Genomic DNA, 26304 nt, shown 5'->3' on the forward strand with positions numbered 1-26304 from the left:
GAAAAGGCAGTAAGTGGAGGTAGGAACAGCACACGCTGGGTACCCCGGCCCACCCTCCTCGGCTCCCAGAGCCCAGACGCTCTGACAAGTCCAAGGGGAAAGACACACTGCACCCCCCGCCGTCCCCGGCCCCAGGCTGGCAGCTGACTCTCCAGCAGAGCCCAGGCTGAGGAGGCCTGACCACTCGGACAGTCAGCCCCTCACCAAATACGCGCAGACGACAGGTGTCTCCTGCGCCTCATGCACGAGGCAGACAAGAGCACTGGGATCGCATCACCGAGGGGAGCACAGGTCGCGAAACGGGACAGACAGGAGGGCGGGGCCCGAGCAGACAGCGCCATACGAAGGACGCAGTCCTCAGATGGTGAGATGAGACCGCGTCAACTTTTAAAGCCTAAACAGAACGCCTGGAAAATACGGTCGAGGCACGTCTCACGAAAAGCAAGCAGACGACCGAGAGATGGGGAACGGAAGAGAAGACGTGAGGTTAGAAACGCGTCCGGACGGGTCACGGGAATGAGAGGGTCCCGGGAAGAGGGACCAGCAGAATCCCAGGGAAAGTAGTCAACGAAACGATTTAAGAAAGTTTCCCTGGACAGAATCGCAAAGGAGCGATGCAGAGGGATGGATGCCGGCCATGAGCTGGACGAACGTGGGCCGGGAAGCTCCAGGGGGTGGGTGGGGGCGGGGGGCGGGGGGCAGAGGCAGGCCAGCCCCGCCCGGCTTACGGACCCCCCGAGCCGGCCGCGTTTAGGCTCAGGCTCAGGCCTGCGCACTCGGACCCCGGAGCAGCCATCACTGGCCGGCACTCGCTCTGATGGCATCTGCGGGGCTCCGATGGTTCCCGTTCTAGCTCGTTCTAGTTCATTCCACTTTCGTCAGAACTCTGGTCACAGCGCAGCCTGTGGATGTCACAGCTCACCGCCGGGATGCGACACACAGGCAGATGCACCAGCAGCAGCTGTAATGGGGTTCTTTGTGTCCCACTTTGCTAAGCTCGGCACCGTCGCCCCGAACCCCGGAGCTCCCCCTTGGACAGCAAGCCCCCCGACCCCTCTGTCCCCGGGTGGCAGGGGACCAGGGAGCATGGCTGCATTTCCAAGGACTCCTCTGACCGCTGTGTTGGAACGGCTCGTGGGGACGAGGCTGGAAGCTGGAGGACCGGTGTGCCAGCTGGGGCCCAGCCGGGAGCACGGGAGGCGGCAGGGGGCCCTTCACGCCAAGCATCGGACCCCGAACATCAGTGGCGAGGAGGAACCACGTCGGAGCAGGCCCCACCCTGAGCCCTGGGAAGACACGAGGGGACACACAGGGTATGCGGAACCTGGGAACCCACAGGCCTCTGAGGAGGGGGCGCTGTGCAGCCTCAAAGGCGAGAGGCTGGTTCCAGAAGCACCAAAAGCAGCCTGTGACGAGAGCGGCCGCTGCTGGAGTGACATTGAGGGACAGGAAAGTACAGGACCCCTGCCCCCCGCCCCGCCCCACCCCACGCCTCCCTCTGGAGCAGGCAGAGCGGGAGGGCGAGAACGCGGTTTGCTGCATGCCAGCCCAGCAAAGCAGAGAGAAGGGAGGCGGCTTTGGAGCAGAAAGAAGTGATGTCACCAGCCAGGGATGCTGAGGTGAAGAGTAGGGTGACCGTGAGGGGGCTGTGCTGGGACCCGGGGGACACGGCTGCTGGCCTGGATGAGGAGTCACGGTCAGATTCGGAGGTCGGATCCGGAGCGTGTTTTGAAGGCAGAGCCGAGAGGGGCTGCTGGCAGATTGGGGGGCGGGGGCGGTGGAGGAGGGAGAGGTGTACAGACCTGGAAGGGTTTAGGGATGGGCGACCTGGAAGGGGTGGCCAGGGTGGCCGGAACAGATGACCAACAACTGGGCAGCTTCAAACAGCAACACATCCACTTGTGGTGCTGAAGCTGAAGCCTGAAACCCAGGTGTCCCAGAGCCGTGCTCCCTCTGAAGTCTCGGGGGTGGGGGGCGCCCCTCCTGCCTCTTCCAGCTCCTGGGGCTCCCGGTGTTCCCAGGCTGGAGGCTTCATCCCTCCAACCTCTGCCTCATCTTCACGCGGCCTTCTCTTCTGGTGTGTCTGGCCCTCTTCTAAGCACACCTGCCACTGGATTTGGGGCCCACCTGAACCGTGCAGGATGCTCTCACCTCAAGATCCTTAACCACACCTGCCCATCTATCCAAATAGGGCCATATTCCTGGGTTCTGGGTATTAGGACACGGACATACTTCCGGGGCCAGCACTCAGCCCGCCACCGAAGGGCAGGCCAGGCGCTGATCTGGACACGTGGGGTTTGAGATGCCGCGTAGAGCAGAGTGCAGACGTGAGCAGGCTTCCGTTTGGAGTTGTGGGGAGACGTCGAAACAGGGGACGAGCACGTAACGCCACGAGGCTGGGGAAGGGACACGGGCCCCGTTTCCTGGAAGCAGAGCCTGCCGGGACTCGGGTGCCCGTGGTTCGTGGGGAGAGGCCACTTAGGGGCAGAGTGAGGGACGCGGGCTGGGCTCGGAAAGACAAGCGCCGGGGGCAACTTTCGCCAGAGTCATCCAGCTTGAAACAAGTGGCCACCTTTGAGCCCCCGAGTCCCGCTGGGCTCTGTCCCTTCCCCGAGCCCAGAAGCCACGAGCAGCCCAGAGCTTCGGCGAAATGTGTTTTGCAGCCACCGCAACAGGAACAGCCACTTTTTCCTCTGATGACTTGGAAAGACCCACCCTGGCGTGACCCTGGCTCCGGTCCCACCTCCAAACTGGCCCTCTCCGGCCCTGCTACCCACAGGAAAAGCACCCCACACCTTGCCAGACCAGGAGCCCCACAGGCCCACAGCTTCCACGCCTCCGACGGCCCTATTTCTGTCTGTTTTCCAGAACATGAGGATGTTTACCCCCTCTTAAACGGGGCCCATGTTTTCGAAAGTCTTTTTCCATTTCTCACATCACTGCTGAGTTGTTGCGTCAGAGATGGGAGTGCTGGGCTCTAAGCAAAACGTGCAATGTCATCCTGACCAGCAGCCTCGGGTCTGTGCCTCCCTGATGGGGGGCTGAGGGGCGCCCCAGTGGGGCCCACTCCTCCTGCTATTCTACCTATGGCGGCCGGTCCCTGCCTTGGCCTGGAAGATGCCGTGTCTGCACAGTGGGTTCATTACCGGCCAAGCGCCCCCTCAGCAGCCTCCCGGCTCCCACAGTAAGGCAGCCCCCCATACATCAGAGAGTGTCAGCATCCTGGCTGAGACTTGCTAGGGCTTGGCCCCACCAGTCTAGGTGCTGGACATTGGGAAGAGACGTCGCCGTGAGCTGCAAGCTGGACAGGGTGTAAATGGGACCAGGACACCAAGGAAGTCCTTCATTCACTAAAGAGGGTGAACTAGGAATTTCCAGCGGCAGCTGGGTGGTGTGATAGATCCCAGGCACCCTCCGCCCCCACCCACAGCCTCCACCTGTCCAGGGCCACCAGCAGCCTCCGCAGTATCTCTGTGCTAATTAGAAGCTGGCAGCCTTCTGAGTGGTCACAGCCCGTGCCTGTGACTTGATGGGCAGGGCACAAGGGGGACTGCAACCCCAACCCGCCCCCAAAAACCCTGCTGCACAGCTTCCCACAGGGGCCGACTTCTGTCCGCCCCCCAGAGGTGGTCAGGACCCCCCGACTAGTGACGTTCTGTGCCTTAGGGCTGAGGACTAAGGTGACTAGCATCGCTAGCTGAGGCCGGTGCGGGCATTGTGCTTGACAGGACACGGAGGGGCAAGAGGAACCCTGGGGGGTGTGGGGAGGGGTCCATCTCCCTGGGTCCTGAGAGCTCCATCTCGCTTCGTGAACCGGATCCGAGCATGGCATTCACTTCAGGTTTGGAGCGGACCCTAAAACAGTGCTTTCCAAGTTTTTGGTCACATACCCCCACCAACAACATATACAAAAGACATACAAGTGGGATTCACCCTAGGAATTCGAGGTTGGTTGCAAAAATCAATCCATGTGATACACTGTATTAATAAAGGACAAACCTCTCCTGGTCATCACAAGAGGCACAGAAAAAGCGAGGACAGGACGAAGTCCAAAACCTATTTGTGATTTATAAAAAATAAAAAAATGTGTAAGTAAATGAAAACGCTCAATAAACTAAGGCCAGAAGGGAACTTCCTCAACCTGATAACTGCACATGGGACGGAGGGGCCTTTGTGGGGGTGAAGGGTCACCCGACCCTACACGTTCCCGAGAACGTGCCGAGCTGTCCCCTGGCCGTGGTGAATTTTCTGGTATGATAAACACACCCAATAAAGCTGTACGAGAAAAGTCACTGGCCGTGGGGCGGGGGGTGGGGGGCGGAGAGCCAAGCGCAGGTCCCAGGGGAAAAGGGGAGCCTCGCCACTGAACGGGGGGAGCGACGGATCGAAATAATTCCCGGACTGGACGACCCGTCCTGGCATAATTAAAAATACACTCGCCCTGACGACAGGCCTGCTTGCTCCCTCTGCTTCTCCTCCAGGGGAAGAAGTTTCCAGACCAAATAAGGCTGCAGCTTCTGAAATGTTCCTGGCACAGAACACAGCTCCTTCTAAGTGCCAGGTCCTAGCGCAGTGCCCATCGGCCATCGATCCCTCGGGGTGACGCTCCAAACAAACCCAGATAAACACAGAGCAGCAGGGCTGGCCCGGCCACCGTGCTCCACCCACCCGCTGGCGGCGAGCGTGAGCTCTGTCACTCGGTAGGAAGCCCGATGCCCACGCGGCGGGGTGCAGGGCTCCCCAAACTAGCAACTTCTGCTGGCAGCTGACCAGCTCCAGGACCCTGGGCGCCCTGGCCGTGGCCTTGAGCAGCAAAGGCCATTTCCTGAACCCATGCGAGGAGCCACATGTGTCTTCAGTCCATCGTCACCGTAGCTTTGCGAGTTGACAAGGACAGCAGACGTGTCTGAGCACCGACGTGCCAGGCAGCGTTCACGGGGCCTGGTGATGTTTCATGCATTTAATGTTCCTAGCAACCCGTGAGCTAAGTCCTGTCATTTCCCTCTATTTCACAGGTGAGGAAACCGAGGCACACGGCCACACTGGGGTGAACCCCAGAGCTGACGCGCTCTGAAGCGGGGGCTCCATCCTGGCCCCGTCCCTGGTGTCTCCACAACAGAGAGAGGGCACACCCGCCCCCAGCTGCTCCTGCAGGTCACCGGCGACCACCCCTGCTGACGGGAAGACATGTGGCTTGGGACGTCTTTTTCCTTTTTTTGGGGTTCCCCATCCAGGCCAAACTGTAGGCGTTTTTCAAACAACCAGCTACAAACATTTTCCTAACAAGGCTTCTCTGGAGAATAAATGGAAACTTTCGGTGTTGCCATGGTTAGCTGACATTTTAACGATGCGTCAAAACTGGCTGCCGTGGTCAGTGGTGGAGGGGTGAACGCTCCACGCCGGGGCAGGTGGGCAAACACTGTGCCAGGCGCCGCCATGGAGCCCTCCAACCTGGACCCAGGCCTCACCAGCACACCACGCTCCCCGCTGCTCGTTCCGTGGGCTTCTCAGCGCTGCCGGCCAGGTGGACGCTGTTCCCGTGCCCGTTACAGATGAGCAGACAGGCTCAGCATGGGGAAGGGACCTGCTAAAGCCACATCCCACAGAGCCAGCGTTCAGTTCTAGATGCTTCCATCACCCCAGCCCACACTGTATTGCCTTCCTTCCAACACTTGGAGCTCTTCCAGGCAGAAGGGCCCACGGGAAGAGCACGGGGATGAAGGAAGGGCCTGCCCTTTCTCTAACAGGGAGGGGACACTGAGCAGGCACCGCCTCCGCGCTGGGACCGGGCATACCCAATGAGATAGACAGATGCGGGTACAACTGGACCAGCCAAGACCCTTTTAGCTGCCAAGGCAGAAACCCAAGGCAGAGGCTCTTCAGCTAAAAAGGGGGAATTATTAGTTCAGGACACTGGGGCGGCGGGGTGGAGGTCAGGTGCGGCCAGATCCAGGGGCTCACGTGATGCGATCTGGGGATTCTCCCAGGCCCATTCTGGCTCTGTTTCTGTGCTGGTCCCTCTCTCTCGCAGGCTGGCTTCTTCTAGAAGGCACGGAGGGCAGCTGTGCCCGCCCAGTGGGAGAGCCAGCATCTCCTTCTAGCATCTCTGCGGGGACCCCAGGGGGGAATGCTGATGGGCCCTGTTTGGATTCTGGCCATGCCTATGCCCGGCCTTGCTGTGGCCAAGCGAGTGTGGCTCCCTGACTGCCCCTGCCGAGGGCACACAGGCTGCCTGTCGCCAGGGGCTTGTGACCAGAGACGGAGATGAAGCAAGCAGCTCGGCAGGCAGACAGCAGCCACCGGGCACCCCAGAACCGCGAGACGACACCTCGAACGCAGACGCTGAGCTGCGCTGCCATCATCGGCCAACCCCTCTGCCGTGGCCACGGGTCCCCGAAGGAGCGGGAACCGCAGCTGACCGACCGTCGGCGACGCCCTGGGCCCTGCTGCACGCGGCCCACCCTCTGTGCCTGCACACGCCGCTGCCCGGGCCCTTCCCGTGTGGCGCTTCACACGCAAGGCCACGGGGTCCCTGCCCCCCGCCGTCCTCAACAATTCAGGCCTCGAGTCACTTGACAGGGCAAGCCAAGACGTGTCCGAGCAAGGGGGACGGGGGAAGCACGGAGGCACAGAGTGGACGCCAGGCCTGGGCAGGGACGGTGTCCCCACGAGAGGGTGGCCCGGCACCGGCGGCAGCAACGTGGTGGAAGTGTACGGGCCTGGCACGGAGGACACGCGACTGCTGTGCCAGCAGCGTCTGGGGACCGGCGGCACGACGGAACGCACGAGGCTCCCAGCGGAGACGGGGCCAGAAGCCCGGACGCCCTGGAGCCCACGCCGGGGGCTGCGGGGCACGAGGGGTCGGTGGGCGTGGACAGCGAGAGGGGCTGGGTCCCACCTCAGGCCGATGGTGGGGGGAGACGGAGCGAGCGGCAGCCGACCCCCAGGCCCCGACCGGCACCCTCCCACCAAGCCCGCCTCCCTCCCTCCCCAGGCTCCAGAGGCCTCTAAGCCTTCCCCCGAGCCTTCCCCCGGAGCCTTCCAGTTTCGGCCTGGCAGTCCAGGCGGTGGAGTCCAGCGAAACAGGAAGCGCCCCCGCTCGGCATCTGCTCCCAGGACGGGACCATCCGGCAGCGGCCGTGCGCCCGCCTCTCAGCCCCACGAACGCCCCGGACGCCTGAGTGCTGAGCACATGTCTCTCATCCTGCGTCCTCAACCACCTCAGGAAAGTCAGCAAAAGAGGGGGAAGAGGCTTGTTTTAGACACATGACACACTGTGCACGCATTTTTTATTTAATTTTTAAATAATTTATCTCTCTTTGAAACAAAACCCTGAGGCTAAAATAATACATCATCTGAGGTTCTCTTAAATGAAACAGTTGGCAGAGGACACGGGAGACACCTGTGAGAGCTCTGCATTTGCGCAGGTCAGCGATGCCGAGACTCGGGGAACAGCCCCTGTCCCCAACCACAGACTGAGGAAGGGCTGGCGCGGGCCAGGGCGCCGTCGGGAACCACAGCCAGGCATGACCCCGGACCTCCCGGGAGCCAGGAGCGGCCAGGGGCGTCAGGGTGGGGTCTCCACAGCTACCAGGGAACAGAAGACGGACAGAAGCAGCCTCGGTGAGGTCGCAGCCCAACGCAGGGTGAGCCGGCCATGGGCACACGTAGACGCCATCTCTGGGCATGTGCGTGGGCTTTCTGAGAGTGGCCGGGCCGGACAGTGGGGATGCACTCGCGCACAGCTCCAGGGGGACAGAGGGCTCCTGCGCCTCACGGCAGCACCCCAAGTTCAAATGCTGAAATTTCGGTTTTGACCGGGAGGGAAGGAAGGGACTGGGACCCGGCCCTGGACAGGGACGAGCAAGTGGACAAGGGGACGCGGCGCTCCCGGCCCAGCCCACAGCGTGCCGGGTAGAGGGGTAGAGGCTGACGGGCGCTGCCTGGGCCCTGGCGCTCTCTCTGCCATCTCAGAGAGGCTTGTCGCCGGGGTCCAAAAGCTGACCCTTCCTGCCACGGGCCCCTCGCCCCGCCCAGCCCTGGTGGAGAAGCGTGGGTTTGGTCGCGCACTGTCACCAGCGGCAGCCACAAGAACAGAAAGCACCCAGGGGACAGCGCGGCCCGCGCTCACCGCGTGCTCAGACGAGCGCGTGTGGAGGCCCGGCCGTCACTGCTCCTTCCCCTGCCTTCTGCTCTTCCTCTGGCTGGTCAGCTCGTCCAGCTTCTTATCCAGCCTTCTCTGGAGCTGGGCCCTCTTGGCTGGGTCCAGGGACCTGTCCTTGGCCCCGCTGCCGGCGTACAGGACCCCTTCCCGGCTGATTCTCTGCCGGGCGTGGGCACGAGCCCTCTCCCCACAGCCATGGACCTGGGGACACGACAGTCAGAGCTGGGCCGGGTGCAGACAGGGCCCTGCAGTTCTGCCTGCCACGGCTCGGGGACCGGGAAGGCCCAGCCTGAGCTCTCAGGGGCCCCTCCTCTTCCTGCATGTGTGTCCTTCACCAGCAGGCTCCCCGGGAAAGGCTGAAGAACCCACACCCTGCCCCTCACCCCAACGCTCGCCTCAGCCCTAACGCATTCAAAACCAACCACTGCCTGTTTTAAGGTACTCAGCGCTCACAACCAGCTACGTTCACGTTGGCAGCGCATCTGCCCAGGACTTGCATCTGCCCAGGACCCGGGCCCTGGAAACCACCCGCCACCCGAGCCCTGGGGCACCGGCCTACCTCGGGCAGGTGGTGGCTGAGGCAGTACCGGCGGCCGCAGTGCTGGCAGAGCTGGCCCAGAGTCACCACGCTGGCCGCGCACTTCGCAAGACCACAGGTGTTATCGGCCTTGATAACTGCCGAGACCAGGGCGTCGAAGTCCTCCTCAGGGGGCAGGTCTGAGGCCACAGGTCCTAGGGGAGAAAGTGTCTCTCGAAGGGAAGAACAACGAAGTCAGCAGAGAAGCCTCCCGCTGAGCCCGCGCTGGCCTCCGGCTTCCCGCTTCCAGGGTCACGTCCCGCGTGCGCATCCCTCTCAGCACAATGACCAGTCCCCGGGGCAGGCGTGAGCACACGGCCCTCCTAGAGGGGCTGGTGGTGTGTGGGGCGCCTCTGAAAAGTCCAAGCCCTAACACATTAACCGTAAAGCAAAATCCCACACTGGGGCGACGGTCAGATGAGCTCCACGCAGAGCGCAGGGCGCCGGAGGACCGCAACCCCATGCGTGGGAACCTTCTAAAGTTACAGGAAAAGGTTCGTGGGTGGGAAAGAGACACAAAGTTACACGTAGTTGTGACTGTAACATGCAGTTGTTGCATATAACACAGTAGAGACAGAGCGCACAGGAAGTAACGGGGAGGCATGAGCCAGGAAGCTGGTGTCGATGACCTGGGTACTGGCACAGGCGGGGTGTGCTGGTGCCACTGTTCCCGTTATGCTCTGTCATGAGTACACTGCAGTGCCGGACACGTGGGTCAGAATGGTCAACATGGTGGGGGACAACTCTTGACACCACTCCGGGTCTCCCAGAGCCCCCACTCACCTGCAAGTGCCTCGGCTGACAAAAGCCATTTCAAACCTTCTGGGTAGGCACTACTGTGTCAGTTACCTGTCAATGGGGATGCGCCCCCTCCCCCGCCCCGCAGACGAGGCTGCGCAGAGGGTTAAGCAAGCTCCACCACACTCAACACTCCGGCTCAGCGGGCTCCTGGGGTCAGCGGAGGGACAGCACGGACGCTCCCAAAAGCAGTACCAGGAGGCTCAGAGGCGGCCTGGCAAAGTGTGGACCGCAGGCACCCCCTCTCTGGGCAGTGGCAAGCGTCCTCGGGACACACGGAGACCGAGCAGAGGGTGATGGGCCCTAATCCCAAACGGAATCCTGTAAGCACGAGAACGGGCTGCCTGTGCCACAGGACCTCCACCCATCACAGGCCGCGGCCCAGGGGCGGCCCACGCCGGCCTCTGCTTCTTGGCTGCCAGGACCGCGGCGCAGAGTTTGCAAACCGACTGGACAGGCGAGATGGATTCTGAAGGTGGCCGTTTGAGGCGCTTCAGATGCTGAGTGACGCAGCATCCCCAGGACACTGTCCTCAAACGTGCACGCCACACGCCTTCTCCCAGGACGGCCAGGGCCTCCGCTCACTCCCTCCTGGCACCTGCCCCTGTGGCGTTCACCACGTTCTCAGCGCGGTTTACAAAGTGTAACGTCTCCTTCCTGCCGTGACACCCACGCCTGCAGGACGAGCGACGTGTGTCCTGCTCACCGGCACGAAGCCTGGACGCCGGGGCTGCGCGCCACACCCTGCAGGATGACTGCAGCTGGACCTGGGCGGCTGCTCCCGGAGCCGCGAATGATGCCTGTGCGGCTCTGCCCACGCGTGTTCACGGACAGAGGGCAACGTGGCCGCTCCGTGGTCTTGCCGAGGGAAACGGCTCACCCCAAAGTCCCCAGAAAATGCAGGCTGGGACCACCAGGTCCTCGAGCTGTGTGGGGGACCCCGTCACAGAGCAGGAGAGGAGGACAGAGCGCAGGGCCCCGCGTGGCTCCCCAGAGGACGGCCAGCACCGCACAGGACGCAACGGTGGAGCGCGTCCTGGTCTGAGCCGGAGGGAGCATGAGCGCCACAGCCGAGGTCTGTGACCGTCCCTCCCGTCCCCGGAGGCCCCTCCAGGCCCTCGGGACTGCAGGGTCACGGTGACCAGTCACCGCCCTCAGGGGCTCAGTCTCGGCGTCTAACCCTGAGGCGCAAGCCGTGGCGGCGGGAAGATGGCCTCGCTCCCGGGCGGCAGGCGGGTTCCAAGCGGCTCCGACGCCAGGTCAGGGGCCACTAAGCCAGCCCCCCTCACACTCGGCCCGACCTACCTTTCGCTTCTTTCTTCTTCTTCTTTCCCGGCAGCTTCCGCAGCCCCGAGCCCTGGGCTGGCCGCTCCTGGCCACCCCGTGCCCGCGGCGGCCTCTCCAGGGGCTGCGGCCTCTCCAGAGAGCGCAGCGCCCTCGGGTCCAGCTGGCCCCGGCCGCTTTGCCCGCTGACGGGGGGCTCCGTCCGCGCGGGGCTGGGGGGCTCGGGCTGGGGGCGGGCTTGGCCCGCGGCGCCTGTGGGAGGCGGCGTGCCAGGCGGGGTCCTCTTGCTCACCGTGATGTACCTCGCCCTGCCCTCCCCGGCACTGCTGTGTCTCAGCCCGTGCTCCTCGGCGAGCTGGTGGACGCGCATCCTGTCGTGCGAGTTCAGGGAGGCAGGAAACTCCAGCTGCGTCTGCTCACTCGCCATGAACTCTGCTATCACCGCCCGGAGGTGGTCTGCGGCGTCTCTGTCCTGTGCCCCGTCTGCGCTGCCCCCACCAAGGCTGGGCCGCAAATGGGCCTCAGAGCCCAAGGGCTTCCCGTGCGCCGTCCTCCGGGCCAGCCTGGCAGCGGCTCTGGCCGCCCCGGCTCCCTCCTGCGGCCCGCCTCCGGGCTTCCTGGCAGGCGCGGAAGAGCCCGGACCCTGGGAACCCCCATGGGAATAGTTCTCGGGGACGATGCCGTCCAGGTACTCGAAGGCCGAGCGCACTTCCGCGTGCTCTGTGAAGTAGGCCACCAGGGTCTGCAGGAAGGCGTGGTTGCTGACGGTGCGAGAATCGCAGACCAGAGCCACGTGACGCCGAGCGCGCGTGACGGCCACGTTGATCCTCCGGTCCTCGGCAAGGAAGCCGACTTCACCTAACGACGAGGCAGGAAAGCGCAGAGGGGCAGATCTGAGGCAAGGAGCAGGAAGCCAGCCCCCCGCCCCGATCAGCGACGATCAAGAAGGGTCAGCTCCGCCATCGCCCTCCTGCCCCACCCGCCATCGCCCCCGGCACCGCCTGACTCCCTGCTCTGGGGCACCGTGGTGACGCCGAGGCTGCTCAGACACCTGCTGGCTTCCCACTGCTTCTCGGTGCGGTCCCACGGACCCCGACTTGGGTTTGGGAAGCTGGCAGGCTGCTGCCCCTTTCCAGTAAGTACGAACCCCACCCTCAGGCCAGCCCCGGAGACAGCCCGGGAGACGTGAATGTGGCTGCAGCTGACACACAGGGAGAGCACAGGGACGGCCCAGCCTCTTCCTCTTCCTCCCACAGGTCACCTCCCTCCTTACCCATTCTCAACCTTCCACCGGAAACGCTTTACAAAGCCCCTTAACTAGGAACTGTTTGTGTACAATTGTCTTACCCAGTGGAACACCCACAAGCCCCATGGCACAGAAACCACGCCCTGAGGCCAGAGACGAGCCCTGGGCTTGGAGGGCCCCACCTGCTGTGGGGGTCCAGGCTGCCTGGCCCCCTCACTCCCAGCCCACCAACCCCCCCAAAAGCTCACACGTGTGCCTCTAAGTCTCCACACCATTCCCTGTGCCGGGAACGCCTTCCCCAGGCCGCTGACGTTGGCGACACCCCGAGCGGGTTCCTACACGGCCCCATCACACCTCACCCACTGTCCCTTTCGCTCGTGGTCGGCTCACGGAGGACGGAGCCAGTGCCCCATGGCCACGCTCCCAGCGACCAGCACGGCCGCCAGCATGAATCCAGCCCGCTCCCTGAATAACTAATGGGCTCTTAGGCCTGGCAGCGCCCATACCTTTCCTGTTGGATCTGACGAAGGACAGCACCACGGCCTCCTTCTCACGTCCCTGGAAGCCATCGACCGACTTGATTTCCAGCTCGGGGTGCTTGTGAGAGAGGCTCTGTCTCAGCAGGTCCACCTGAAACACCGAGCAAGGCCATGGCCTCAGCACTAGCCAGGCGGCTATGACACCTGTTCTTCGACTCAGCGGGGGCCTCAGGCTGCAGAACCCCCAGGAACCCTGGGAAGGCCCCCAGAAGCCTCACAGGGAGGAAGCTCCCACGATTGCCCGTCTCACAGGGAACACGACAGGCCCCTCGACAAACGTGACCCCCACAGCGCCGGACAGCCCTGTGTGGGGCCTGCAGACCAGGGCGGGGCGGCAGCCAGTCTGCGGACCACCACCCCTTAAAGCAGAGGGGTTTTTCCCACGGAAGGAGGCGGGCCTTGTCGTGAGCACAAGGACGCTGACGGAAAACGTGAGAAACGGAAGCGAAGGAGCGGTCATCTGTGGCCACCTCCCCCTCCTCCAGGGGACAGCTGGCGCCGGATCTGCCTTCGGGAAGCTGCCCACTCCCACACTCCGTGCGACGGTGTCACGGTGTTCCACGAAGCCGAGCCCGCCTGGCCCCAGAGATGGGCGAGGGCCCCAGGTCCCTGCCACAGCGACTGGCTCAGGGATGGGGACAGCCTGAGCCGGACCAGTAGGAGTCAGAGCTGAGATCCTTGTGGAAGACGCCGTAAATGACCGGCTGCCCCCTGGGGCTGCCTGTGTAAGGACAATGTCGGCCTGAGGTTGCCAGGGCCACCAGAAAAGCTGGCCTGAGAACGAAGCCAGCACAGGGAGACCAGCGGACACCTGGGGCGGGGGTGTGGCCGAGCAAGGAAGGCGGGTGGACGGACGGACAGACGGCTCTGGCTGAGATCATCAGAGCCCAGGGTCCCGTCATGATGCGGTCAGCCCCACCCTGGAGTCACTGGGCAGAAGCAGCAATGAAATCGCCCCGGCCCTTTCAGCCCCGTTGGGGTGGCTGAGTCCCAGCGACACACACGGAGACAGAGGCTCTCGCACCTGGAGGTTGTACGGCGAGATGACAGCAATGTCACTTGCCCGGACACCGGCATCCACCAGGGCCTGGACGTGCAGACCGACGAGGCGCACTTCACCTGGAGGGACGCAAACCGGAGATGCCGCGCTGACCGCCAGCACCCACACCTGTCATTTCAGACACTTCTGTCTACCGGGCCATGCCGATGTCACGCGGCCTGAGGCGGCATCCTGGGAGCCCGTAACCTGAGCCAAGGGCCACCAGATTCAGCAGCCGGCGCAGGGCCGCTGGCCAGAGCAGTACACAGGCGCTGGGCCGCAGGGGGGCCGCGGTGTGAGCAGGGCCAAGCAGACTGGTGCTGTTGGCTGGGCAAGGACCTCTTCCTGAGGCCACGCCAGGCAGCACTGGGCCACTCTGCTCGGGACCCAGAGCCCTGCCCCGGCCACCGCGCTCTCCCTGAGCATCGGGGACCTTGAGACCCTGGCTCAGAACCTCCCACAGCTCCTCAGCGCCGGGCTTCACCCGCCACGCAGCTCGACTCCGCGCCAAAGCTGGCAACTTGGAGGGACCTGTTCGTTTCAAGAGGGCCACTGGGCAAGAAACGCTGGCCCCCGCAAGCTCACCAGGGTTCCCTTTGGACTGGTCACCGTCCCCCTCCTGTTCCAACAGCCCGCAGCCGGCCGTGTCTATGAGCAGCAGGGGGATGCCCGTCTCCTCCGTGGCGGCCACTCCCGGGAGGTCCCTGCACAAAGGCAGAGACCCGCGTGAGGCCCTGGAAACAGAGCCCGCGTCTTCCTACCTCCCGCAGGAAAGCGGGCACCCAGCCACGGGCAACACAGACTGCAGCCCCCCAACCCTGGCTCTCCGGGGCAAGGCCATTCTCCCTTCCAGAACCCGGGCTTAGAGACGACTGTCTCTCGCATCTCTCAGTGACACGGGCTCAGTGGGCACAGAGGGACCCAGCAGGGGAGGCCGGTCACTCACCGCAGGAGGTGCCCTGCCACGGAGGGGTGCGCCGTGAGCTGCCCGTGGTACAGGGCCTCTGAGGCCCACTGCATGATGGCCTGGTGCATGCGATACTGCACCGTCAGCGTCCGCACCGCGCCCGCGCCGTGCGCCTCGGCCAGGCGCTCCATCAGGCTGAGCGACAGTCCCGCCAGCGCAGCCCTGCACCCAAGACAACGACGGCCTATGTCCCCACGTCCGGCGTGGGACCGGGAGCCAGAGGAAAGCCGCCCTCAAACCTCAGGACCCAACTGGCCCCCCCGTTCTGAGCTGAAGTTAAGGGAGTGGCCGACTGAATAACAGCCACCAAAACTGCCCGCGTCCTAATCCTGAGGCCTGCGAGCACATGACAAAAGGGACTGGGCAGATGGGACGAAGTGAAGGGTCTGACATGGGGAGCTGGTCCTGGATGACCACGGTGCTCGCTCACAAGGTGGAGGCGCAGGGCTGGAGCAGGGGACAGGGCCGGAGAAGCGCAGGGGGCGGGGCGGGGCACAGGTTAAGGAAGCTGGAAAAGGCAGGCGGGGCCTGTCCCTGGAGCCTGCAGGGGGGACGTGGCCTTCCCCACACCGTGACCACTGCCCACTGAAACGGACTCTGGGCGTGTGACTTAAGGACTGTACGGTAACAGATCTGCAGTGTTCAAGCCTGTGGCACTTTGTCACAGCAACGGCAAGATGATCCAGACAAGCTGCAAACCCCCAGGTCCACTGACGATGGCGCCTGGTGTGCACTTGCTCACTGATCCCCACCGTGACCCATGAGGCTACTGTGAGGGGCTGAGTCGCAGAGCTTAAACCACCAGCCCACAGCCACTCAGCCAGGGCCACAGGGCCAGGGCCAAGGCAGGCGGCCTGGCCTCCGAGCCCCCTCACACTACCAAGGCACACTGTGCCTCCGAGGTGACAACGCCGAACCCATGGGCGAAGACCTAACCCCGTTTCGGGGCGCTCCCTCTGCTGCCTTACGAGACCTCTGTGGTTAAGCTTTCTAAGTAAAGATCTCTGCTAAAAACACTTCACGCCAAGGATGGGGCGTGACGTGACCGCCAGACCCAGCCGCAAGCCCAGAAATGCCCGGCACGACTCCACCCAATGTCCCCCGAGACTGCCTGCTTCCTCCAGGGACACGATAAGGTCCCCGCTCCCTGAGGGCACAGAGCTGAACTTTCTCCACACAAAGCCTCCCTGGGGGACAAAACCCTCTTTTAAGAATTCCCTTGGGGACCTGCTCATGGAGCAATCACGGAATGAACACCCACTGCGCCCTCCTCCTGCAGACTCCCGAGCAGACCCCCTAACCCCGGGAGGATGCCTCCCACAGGACGGCCCTCGGACGCACGTGCCCCATGCCCCCCATCCATCCCGAGGTCTCCCTGCCCCGTCCTCACTCTCGAGGACCACGGCTGATGCCTGTCTCTCTGCAGCAGCCTGACCTGCACGCCCCTCGGCTCCGGGGCCCCGCTCCCCTGGGGTAAAGCCCCACACGACAGGCTGCCCTGCACCTCCTTTCTCTGGGGCCTCAGAAAACGACTCGCACCCCAAGGTCAGTCGTGACGCGCACGCCCAGTGCGGCAGACTGGTCTCAAACAGCGACGGAACCGAGGAGCAAGCCTCTTCTGCAAGCGGAAGGGAGGCCATGGCGCAGGTGACCTCAGGGACTTGTCCTCTACGGTGCCCTCCTGGACATGGGACGTGGAGCCAGCTTGTGAGAGGCCAGTCCGTTGGAGGAGGGCCTGTGCCAGGCCCGGGCCCCGGCCTCCGGGACTCGCGTTCCGGTTGGGAAGATAAGCGGATAAAGCAGGGAACACGCGTGACTGCCAGGAAGTGCCGAGTGAGCCACAGTGAAGGACCTGACGGTGACAGGGAAGCCACCGAGATGGGCGGCCACAGGAGACCACACAAAGGGCGCACCTGAGCACCCGAGCAGAGAACTAAGTAAGGGATGGCAAGGACAGAGGCCAGCGGGGCCAGGCGGTGATCGGGGGAGTGGTGGGAAGTGAGGGTGGCAGCAACGCGCCCGTGGAGGCTGAGCTTGGCCACCGCACCAGGGAACACTGTGTCCTAGTGTCCCTGCGGTGGGCGGGGCTGCGTTTGCTGAGGCCTTCCCTGTGTCTCCAAACGATCAGGATGCGGAGGGGCCCGCGGTGCGCCTACGCAACCCAGAGGTCAGTGGGCGCAGGCCGCAGACACGACCATTGTGGGACGCCACACAGCGTGGGCACGCGCACCAGCTGCCTGACCCATCGGGGGTGCTCAGTGCGACACCACCAACTGAGCACGCAGCCAGGTTCTCAGGCCAGCAGGACACACGCGATACGACCCCCACCCCCAAGGTCACAGTCTGAGCGACAGATGGGTAAACGAGCAGGTGCGACTGCGGGGTAGGAGCTGTACTCAGACACGCACAGGGCAGCACGTCCAGGGCCGCCTGCAGGGCCTGGGGCTTCGGGGCTGGACCTCGAGAGACCCAAGAGGGCTGGCGCATGCGGGCGAAGACAGGCGCTCAGGAGGAGGGCTCTTACTTGTGAGAGACTGTGGTGGGGGGCAGCTGCTTGTGGTCCCCAGCCAGGATGCACTTTCTGGCCTTCAGCAGGGGGATCCAGCAGCTGGCTTCCAGGGCCTGGGAACACTCGTCGATGACCACCATGTCGAAGTAGCTGTCAGGCAGCAGCTTCAGGGGGCCGTCGTCGGAGGCGCCTGGTGGAAATCGGGACCATGAGCCGTTAGAGGCACTGGCTGTGTCATAACCATGCCAGAAGAGCCCGCTGTTTCATAATTCAGTCCTGCATTAACACCGTATATAATTAACTCGCAGCTCAGAATAAAGATCTGTGGCTCCTGCCCACCTGTGTTCAAGTGTGAAGGGCGTGTCCCCAGCCACGGGCCACTCCAATGTGTCAATCACCAACATCCACCGCCCCCTTGGGGATGCGAGCCCAAGTCCTTGGAAGGCTGTCTCGTTTCTAAATACTGCTCCTTCATCATTTTCTGCATCTAGAATTTAATTAATTCTCCCCTAAGATGTTTTCTTGGACGCACAGAACAATCACCTGCTGAACGTTCACTCACAGACAAAACCTCCACGTGTCTGAAAACACGACACACCCCAGCTCCCCCGTCCTGGAGCACAGAGCCGGGCAGCGAGGGTTCAAGTGCAGACAAGACCTGGCTTCACACAACTCTCCAGACGGCAGTGGGGCCTTGGGCGAGCCACCCGCCCCGAGCCTGTTCCCTGTCTTCGAAATCGTGAGAGGGTACCAGGGACAACTCTATGCCTATCAATTCAGCAGCTCAGACTGAATGGATGAATCCTCCAAAGACAGACGTTCACTCAGGAAGAAAGAACCTGAACACCCCTCTCAGTGAGAGAAATTACACCTGCAGCCAAAACCCTCTCCGCGAAGGGAACCCAGGCCCAGAGGCTGCGCTGGTGAATTCTACCCGACGGCGAGGGCCAGTCTGCACAGTCGCCCGGCACGGGGACGCCGCCCGGCCGGGCGGGGGAGGGGGAGGCGCCGCCCTGCTCACCCGTGTTTGTTGCCAGGACCGCGTCGGCCGCCGTGAGGCTCTGCAGCATGGCTGCCTCCTCCCTCTCCCTCAGCTCTTTCCTCAACAGCTTGACTTCGTTTCGAAAGTCACTTCTCTCTCTCTTATCCTGGGTCTTTTTGTTTTTCACCTGCAAAGAAAAGCAAAAAAAAAAAAAACAATCGTTATTTTGACACAATCTGGCACTCATTTAGCTCTTTTTAATTCACAAAGTGCATTTATTTACAAGGAGTTGGTTCACCTCAGCAAGTCCTTAAATGGCACTAAAAAGCCAAAATATTTCTTAAAGGAGCAACAGATACACACCGGTGACTAAGCACCTGACATCCTGCCTGGCCTTAGGGCCACTGTCACCCGCACGGAGGGAGGCAGCAAAGGGAAGTCCGGGCGCTCTCGGCAGACAGCGTTTTAACAGACCTCGGGTGAGACGGGGGTTGGCCCAGCCCGCCCCGCGGTCACTGGGCTGGCTCCGGGGAGGGGACGCGGCGGCCAGCCCAGGAGCTGGTCTCAGCAGCTCACAGACGGAGAGGATGCCTCCACCTGTTACACCCCGACTGTCAGGTTAAAACAATTTCCTTCAGCCCACAGAACGCTTACCTAAACCCCATTTTACTCTATACTCAAAACTACGCGTAACCGGCCTCCCGACTTATGATTTCTGCTTCAGAGGACAGGGCTCTGGCAGGAGTGATAGGGCGGGGGGCGGGCGGCTACTGTGCCAAGCTTAGAAAAGACAATCCCGAAAGCGTCGATTTAAACAGGAACAGGAAAATGCAATCGCCTTTCGCCTCGGGTGACAAGGGCTCACCCTGTCCGCATGCCCGCCAGCCCCATGACGGCAGCCCCTGTGCCATCCCGCTATTCTGCGGGCCCACGGGAAAGGCTGACTCGCGGCACTGGCCCTGTGACGCCATGCGGCTGGCTGATGCTGACGGCACACGTGGCAGGGCGTTTAAGGAAATTAGGACCAGCGTGTGAACTGGAGAACCAAAGACCTCAAGAGTCCTGGGCTGCACGAGAAAACGCCATCTCAAAGCGCCCTGTCGCCCACCGGTTCTTCCACAAGGATAATGGAAAACGGACCAAAACACTGGGGGAGCTGAGCGTTTTCTGGATTTTTATCTTCGGGCTTTATTATTTTATTTGTTTGCCTACTGATGTTACCCAGACGTGACCAGATATGAAGGGTGCGTGAGAGCGATGTTTCCTTCGAGACACTGTCACCCGCTCATGAAACCACCCTGGAGACGGCTGAGCCCCAGGACTTGCCGACTCCACGTCTCCACCAATGGGGGCGGCACCGACGTTCGGAATCATCAGCGTCGGCAAGGCCAGGGGACAAGGGGACGAGGCCAGGGGACAGGGGAGTGCGGCAGGTCCCTGAGAAGCCTGCCCAGGCGGAGCCGCCAGCGGCTGAGAGATACGTACGAGGGCCTGATAGATGTCCCTCCTGATGTCCGCGATGATCGGGGCGCTGTCGCCCCGTGCGAGGACCTCGTCGAGGCAGTGCTGCTGGACAGAGCCCAGGAGGCGGGCGGGGTGGCCGAGGCGCAGCACCCGCAGCCCGCAGCGGGCCAGGCGCTCCAGCAGGTTGTCCACGGCAGTGTTGGACGGCGCGCAGCACAGCACCTGCGGGAGCAGAGGTCACGCTCAGGGTCGGTCACTTCTGTTTCAGTGACAAGCTTAAGTTCACACTAAAACAGACAGAAAGCTTCACAGGCAAAGAGAGAAAGGTGGAGTGTGTACCACTGGTGATGTCAAGGTGTGAACCTACAGCTGTCGGGACGGGCGCACGGCCCACGGGACCCGGTCCCCTCTGCATCCCCGCACCCCCAGCACGGGCCTGAACTCAGGGCACGAGGACAGCGGTGCGCGGGGCCGACGGACCCTGGCCAGTGGCCCGGTCGACGACCACGGCTTCCGGCCTCGGGGAGCCAAAGGGCCTTCCCCAGGGACCCAGCCCGCGCTCCTGAACATGCTCCCACGTCCCACGTGGCTGCCAGGGATCAAAAAGCGCCCACCAACCCTCCATCGGTAAACGCCGAGAGCGTCCTGACGGGCTTGGCCTGGAGTCACCTGCCCACCTTGCAGCCCTGTTTCACGGCCTGGACGATGATCTCCACCACGGTGGTGGTCTTCCCGGTGCCGGGCGGCCCGTGGATGATGGCGAGCTCCTTCTGGGACAGCGCGAACGAAACCGCTTCCTTCTGGGAGGCGTCCAGGGAGGCATTAATGAGGACGGGCGGCGCTGCGGGAAAAGGAGCGTCGGGCTGGCATCGTCCCCCCTCTCGCACAGATGGCACCGAGGGACATGCACGAGGAGCGAGGACGCTGGACCTCCCCGGAGCCGTCCAGTCAACACAAAATCAACCCGCTTCGTTTCCAAAAGGTTTGTCCAGAAGAAGAATCTGCAGGCGACGGACCACAGGCTAAAGCCGATTCCGAGGGCCGGTCTCCCAGCCACGGCCACGGCGTCCCCTCACGCACCGTCCCCAGCCGCCTGCTACCACAGCCGCCCACAGAGCCCAAGGCACCTACAGGCTGTGCCGTCACTGACGACATCCACCGGCTCACGCTGCAGGAGCACAGATCTTTCTGAAGTCGACGTTTCTTGGAACGCGTCTGCTTCTACCACACTGTCCCTTTCTAAGTGCCCGTAAAATGACAAAAACGAATGATAAACGGGAACTACTAGCAAACGCCGGGATTGTGCTTCTGCTCTGAATCTTCCACGACCAAAGCTAACGAGTCGCTTCGTGGGCTCTGCGCCCCAAGAGCAGGACCGTTGGCAGGTGCCGGCTCTGCTGCTGCAGCGTCCACTCCATGGTGGCACCCACGGGCACAGGGCATGGACCAGAACGAGTGGGGCTGTGACACCCTTGGGAAACGGTCACGCCCCAACCCACAGTGCCAGGGCCACTCACCGCTCCACGGCCCATCCCTCTGTCCTTAGACAGCGGCCACAGTCAAGACACGCTCCCTAAAACGTGGCGAGCTCATTCCCAGCTCCGTTTCTGGCACAGAGTGGCCTCTCCACGAATACGTGGCGGGAACAAAACCTCATGGAGACGTGCGCGCCTTTAGAAAACAAATGACAAAGTCGCCGTGTTTGAAGCCAACGCAACGCTGGGTGCAGCCGCACAGGGGCGACACGGAGCGGGTGTGGGGCTGAAGCCCAGCGGGAAAAACGGGCAGTGCCCACTGCATGAGTTACAGGCAGCCGCTCAAGCTGGGGCCACGGCCCTCTGGAAAACGAGGGTGTTCAGGAACGTGCGCGCGCGTGTGTGTGCGTGTCCGTGCGTGTTCACACATCTGCATGTAAAACAGACCCAGCGCTCCATGTGGATGCAGAAATGCCTAGAAATGCACGCGAATACTAGTGAAGTGAACCGAACAGCGGCTTCAGAGTGATTGTTTCCTTGTTCGTCTGCATGTTTTCAAGTTTTCTACGATTAACACACGTCGCTCTCACAATCAGATGTAAGCTGGCTTCGGTCTGGAGGATGCTGAGAAAATCACCAAATGAGTTTTCAAACCCAAAACAGAACGGTTTGAAGCACACAGCGAGATCGGCGCAGAGTGCCGAGCGGGAAGAAATCCCTCCGCATCTCAAAACGCAGACTCAGGCTCCAGAAAGAACGTTTCAGAACCACTGACCGGAGGAGGAACGCGGACGCCGAGGACCGGAGCGAGCCTCGTTCGTGCGGGTCACTCACAGACACTGACACACAGAAACGACGGTAGGCTTCTAACTGCTTTCTCAAACCCTTGCCAAAATGGCCCAAGGTCATGCCATTCTCGATACCTGCAGCGATTTTAATCAGAAAAGAAAAAGCCAAAGTTCTTACGTATCTCGCTGGCAGGACTGGGGGCGCGGCCACCGAAGAGGACCTCGATGAGTGAGGACGCAGGGCCGGAGTGGTACTTCTTCAGGGTGATCAGCGCCCTGCCCGGGGAGGAAACGGAAGTGAGTTTAATGGGAACCAGTGGCTCCCTCGATGTGGGAGCGCCGGCCCCCCACCCCCACCCGCAGCCCCCGCCCAGACAGGGGCACAAGGGCCGGAGCTGTGTTTGAGGAAAACATTATGTGCAACTTGCAGTCGGACACACGCACCTTTTCAGGCGCTTATAAGTGACGTCATTGGCAAGTTTCAACAGTCGGTAGGATTTCTCTTGGTCCAAGCTCAGCTGGAAATCATGGGACTCATCAAAGGCCACCGTGACCGACTTCTGGGTGACCCGAGTCAGGACCCCAGTGGCCAGCTGACCGCCTTCGTCATACAGACCCACTATGTCGCCTACAGAAACAAAGACTCGGTTACATAAATACTGAACAAAGTTAAACGTAAATTGTTTTATACAATAAATCCCAGCACGCCTCAGATGTTCTGGGTTACTTTCTTCAGAAATGCAATCGGCAGCAGTAAAAAAAATTTTAAACACCTAAATCATACATGGATATTGACTTGAAATCAATTAACTGTTTGAAACGAACATGACAGTTGATAAATCACTTAAAGTGCCTACTCTGTGCCAGGCACTGGTCTGACTGGAAATAAAGCAGCCCCTAGGGGAGGAAGAAGAGAAAGAAACACAGCAACCGAGCAGACACCAGTTTTGAGGGCTCGCAGGAAAGATGAGGACCAGGGAGGGGACAGAGACAACTGGGGGTGCCACCTTGGAAACAGTGTGCGATAACGGCCTCTCCGAGCGGCTACAGGTGGGCGGGGGGCCCTGGATGAAGCGGGGACCACGAGCACATCTGGGGAGTGCGTTCCAGGAGGAAGTGGCGCACGGAAGGAGGGACACTGGTTGTTCGCTGCCCACTCCACACGGCTCTCCCCACTTCCTGTGATAACTGCTTGGTGATTCACCCATGTGCCAGGTGACTCTGAGGGGCCTCCCCTGACACCAGGGATGGACCACGTGACCCATGCCAATCAGTGCTTCGCATGCCACTGGCCACAATGACTGTCCAGGGGTGGTGTGGGACCAAATCAGAGTCCCCGGGACGCAGCGAGTCTTTTGCTTAGGCACCTGGGAAAGGAGCACTCGCTCTGGCCGGACCCGAACCCCGGGAGGCTATGGGGCTGGGACTGGTCCCACGTGGCGCTGAGAAGGAAGCCAGCCCGGAAGAGGGCAAAGCCGGGAAACGAGGACAAACTCAGCCCAGGTGGCAGCCTTCGGGCCCGGAAGCCAACCTGCCATCAGCACAACTGACGCGATCCTTCCGGGATGCAGACAGTTCAGATGGACAGAATCCACTCTGGGAGAGCCCGAGCCCCGCACCTCTTTACACCCCATACTCTGCTTGTGTCCACACGCGTGTACCACGCGTCACCCAGGCATGTTTTGAGCCCTGGGTGTTTTACTTCTGGGCAATGAGTTTCAACCACACCTTGAATCTCTTTGTCTCCTTCCCCAACTTTTAAAGACAAACATCAGGTGGCAACAATGATCTCGGGACAGAAGTGAGGTTCTGTGTGCAGGGCCTGTCACGGGGACCCCCATCCCTACTGTGACTTCCCCACGAGTGCCCTAAAATAGGATCCCACATTTTAAAATCTATGTCTCTAAGGTACTGAGCCTTAAAACTGCTCCTCTGAAGATGAGCAGATATAATAACGAGTCACCTGAATTTAATCAATAGCTATAGCAAGACATCAAATTTTCAGCTGGCTTCTTTTCCGCATGAATGCCACTTCCTCCGACTTCCTGCTTATCAACTAGTCCTCAATCTCTCAGGTTGTTCACCCCACAACGCTTATTAACTGAATATACATTTTCACCTTTCTGTTTTCAGAGTTTATAAGCTACCTGCACGGACATTCAATCCTACGCCTTTAATCCTGACAGCGAGGCCAAAAGGCACACCTGTGATCCCCTTAGCCCCGGTCAGGTCAACCCACATCAACTGGCCACTTGTAACCCAGTCTTTAGAAGAACATAAGTCACAGTCTGAAGCCAGCAACATTCAGTCACGTGCCGACGTCAGAAAGCACAGACCGGAAGCAAAGCTGTTACTGGGAAGCGCTCCTGCAGACACGCATCTCCGGGGCTCAAAGGTGACCAGGAGCCGTCCGTACAGCCCGGTCCGCTGGCTGGACACCTGCAGCTTCAGCAAACAGACGCCCTGGCTCTGGAGCTCTTTCAGAGAGAAAGTTTCCTGCCAGGACCTGGAAGACACCAACGTTAAACGTCAATATTCACACTCCACCAGTTTTTACTTCCACCCAAGCAGGAGGAATGTAAAAGGAAGAGAAAAATAAAGTTGCGGGCACAGGCACTAAATATGACCCAGCGTCATTCTGGACCTCCCCCTCTCACACCTGCCCCTCCTGCCTCCCCTAGTGCAGGCCACGCCTCGGCCCTTCTCCCAGTCACCCGAGAAAGAACCTTAGGTCACCTTCACCTTCTCTGCTCTCTCCCCACATGCTGATTCCCACGTGCCATGAAGCCCCATCGGACCCCTCCCATTTTAAGCCTGCACCCATCTCTGCCTCTCACACGCCCCCTCCAGAGCCCCGGCTCGAGCCGGCACCATTGAGAGTCGACTAACCAGAACCTCTTGGCCGCCTCGCCTCTGGGCTCTCCCTCTCCGGTCGGCAGCAGCAGGACCCGAGCGATCCTCCAAAAATGTAAATCTATTCACCCCTCCCCCCAACCTACTTGGCTGCACGGAGGACCAGCCTCTGCACAGGACTACAACACGAGCTGCTGCGCGAGGCCCTTCTCAATCCGACGCCCACTTATCTTCTCCCGGGAACACACTGCACCTGATTCCGTGCTGAGCACCTGACTTTTAGCAGGGCACTTCCTTCTCACAGCAAACCTGTGAGGTGGGAATGGCCCCATTTCGCAGATGAGGTAACTAAGGCTCAGAGACGTAACCTGCAAAGTCACGCAGCCAGAAATAAAGGAGGTGGGATTCTACTTAAGTCGGTGTCGGGGCAAAGCTCTTAGCTGTCATGATCAAAACCTCCCAAACAAACCCCATCGATGTATGTAGTACGATGGGCGAGTGCAAACTGGAATCAGGCCGCCTGACCTCAGGGCCTGACTCTATCTGTATCACCTTGGGCAAGTTACAGGTAATTTGCAGCCTTTCTGTGTCAGCCTTCGACATAAAATGAGAATAACGGTGAGGTACTTCATAAAACGGGCAGGAGGTTTAAAGGAATTCACGCACGTGGTGCGCTTTTACCGCCCTCGATAAGTGTTAGCTGGCAGTGTTTCAGCCAAATGAATATTCCTGTTCCGAAACAAGCCTGCTCTCTCCTGGCCCTGGTCCTCACACGCAGGCACGTCCTTCCTCCCCGCATCTCTTCCGGGAATGCTGTTCCTCCCGCATGCACCTTCACTCATCTTTCTGCAAGCTGTGCTAAGACCCCACCTCCTCCCTGAAGCCATCCTTAACTTAACCCTCCCCAGAGTCAGCTGTTCTTCCTCCACGCTTCCACCGCGCTTTCCCGGCACTCACCGCGGTAGCGGCTGTCACCACGAAGGGAACTGTTTACGCGCCTATCCTACCCCTTTGCTCATACCCAGGGTCCAGGTGTCTATCAAATCACTGTGTCTTACTCGGGGCTGACAAAGAATAGATGCAAACGTTTACAGAGTGGACCGACGAGGAAGAGGGCTGGGAACACGCTGGGGATAGAACTGGGGGGGCAGAGGCAGGGCCTAAGAGTGAAAGTTCAGGGATGGGGGACCTCAGGCCGAGAAAAGAACGGGCTTCCTAAGGGTCCAAAACCCGGACGGGCTGCCCCGGGACGGGACGGGAGGTGGCCAGGTTCCCCTCCGGAGGCAGCTGAGCCCCTCCAGAGCCGCGGTGCGGACTCGAGGGATGAGGAGAGCAAACTCCTCCCGAAGCCGGTCAGGCCGAGTCCCCGGAGGCTCCGCCCGGGTCTGAGCGGAGCAGGGATGGGGCAGCGGCCGGACCGACCCCGAGAGTATGGGTGGCGTCCGTACCTGCGCTCCTCGACCTCCGCGTCCCTCTCGAGCTCCAGCAAATCCAACTGCTTGGTCACGAAGCTCTCCACAGCCGCCGAGGACATCGCTGCAGCCCAGCGCCGGGCCCCGAGCTGCGGGCGTCCGGCGGGCGCGCATGGAGGTGTTCCCCGCCGGGCCGGTGCGTCGACG

General features: G+C 61.5%; 1 protein-coding gene and 1 long non-coding RNA gene across 4 annotated transcripts; one reads left to right on the plus strand and one right to left on the minus strand.

Moving 5' to 3' along the window:
- The first annotated feature begins 495 nt into the window (after positions 1-495).
- On the plus strand, positions 496-10850 carry LOC120584728 (uncharacterized). Its single transcript, XR_005648119.1, has 3 exons — positions 496-507; positions 2380-2382; positions 10733-10850. It is a non-coding gene; the product is annotated as an uncharacterized LOC120584728 (long non-coding RNA).
- Positions 7257-26302, minus strand: IGHMBP2 (immunoglobulin mu DNA binding protein 2). Of its 3 annotated transcripts, XM_039840619.1 has the most exons (16): positions 26134-26302; positions 24169-24338; positions 22277-22460; positions 22011-22108; positions 20247-20410; positions 19591-19791; positions 18145-18292; positions 17139-17313; positions 14594-14776; positions 14233-14351; positions 13633-13727; positions 12576-12699; positions 10845-11681; positions 8724-8914; positions 8132-8365; positions 7257-7587 (listed from the first exon to the last, which is right to left on the minus strand). In XM_039840619.1, the coding sequence occupies exons 1-15, from the start codon at positions 26217-26219 to the stop codon at positions 8168-8170; spliced, it is 2973 nt and encodes a 990-aa protein (XP_039696553.1). In that variant the 5' UTR covers positions 26220-26302; the 3' UTR covers positions 7257-7587; positions 8132-8167. The 3 variants fall into 3 exon arrangements, with proteins under 3 accessions (XP_039696553.1, XP_039696554.1, XP_039696552.1); XM_039840620.1 differs by having other exon boundaries at positions 7257-8365; positions 8724-8896; XM_039840618.1 differs by having other exon boundaries at positions 7257-8365.
- Positions 26303-26304: the final 2 nt, after the last annotated feature.

Source organism: Pteropus medius, unplaced genomic scaffold (assembly GCF_902729225.1).
Source record: "Pteropus medius unplaced genomic scaffold, Ma_sr-lr_union100, whole genome shotgun sequence".
Taxonomy (NCBI): domain Eukaryota; kingdom Metazoa; phylum Chordata; class Mammalia; order Chiroptera; family Pteropodidae; genus Pteropus; species Pteropus medius.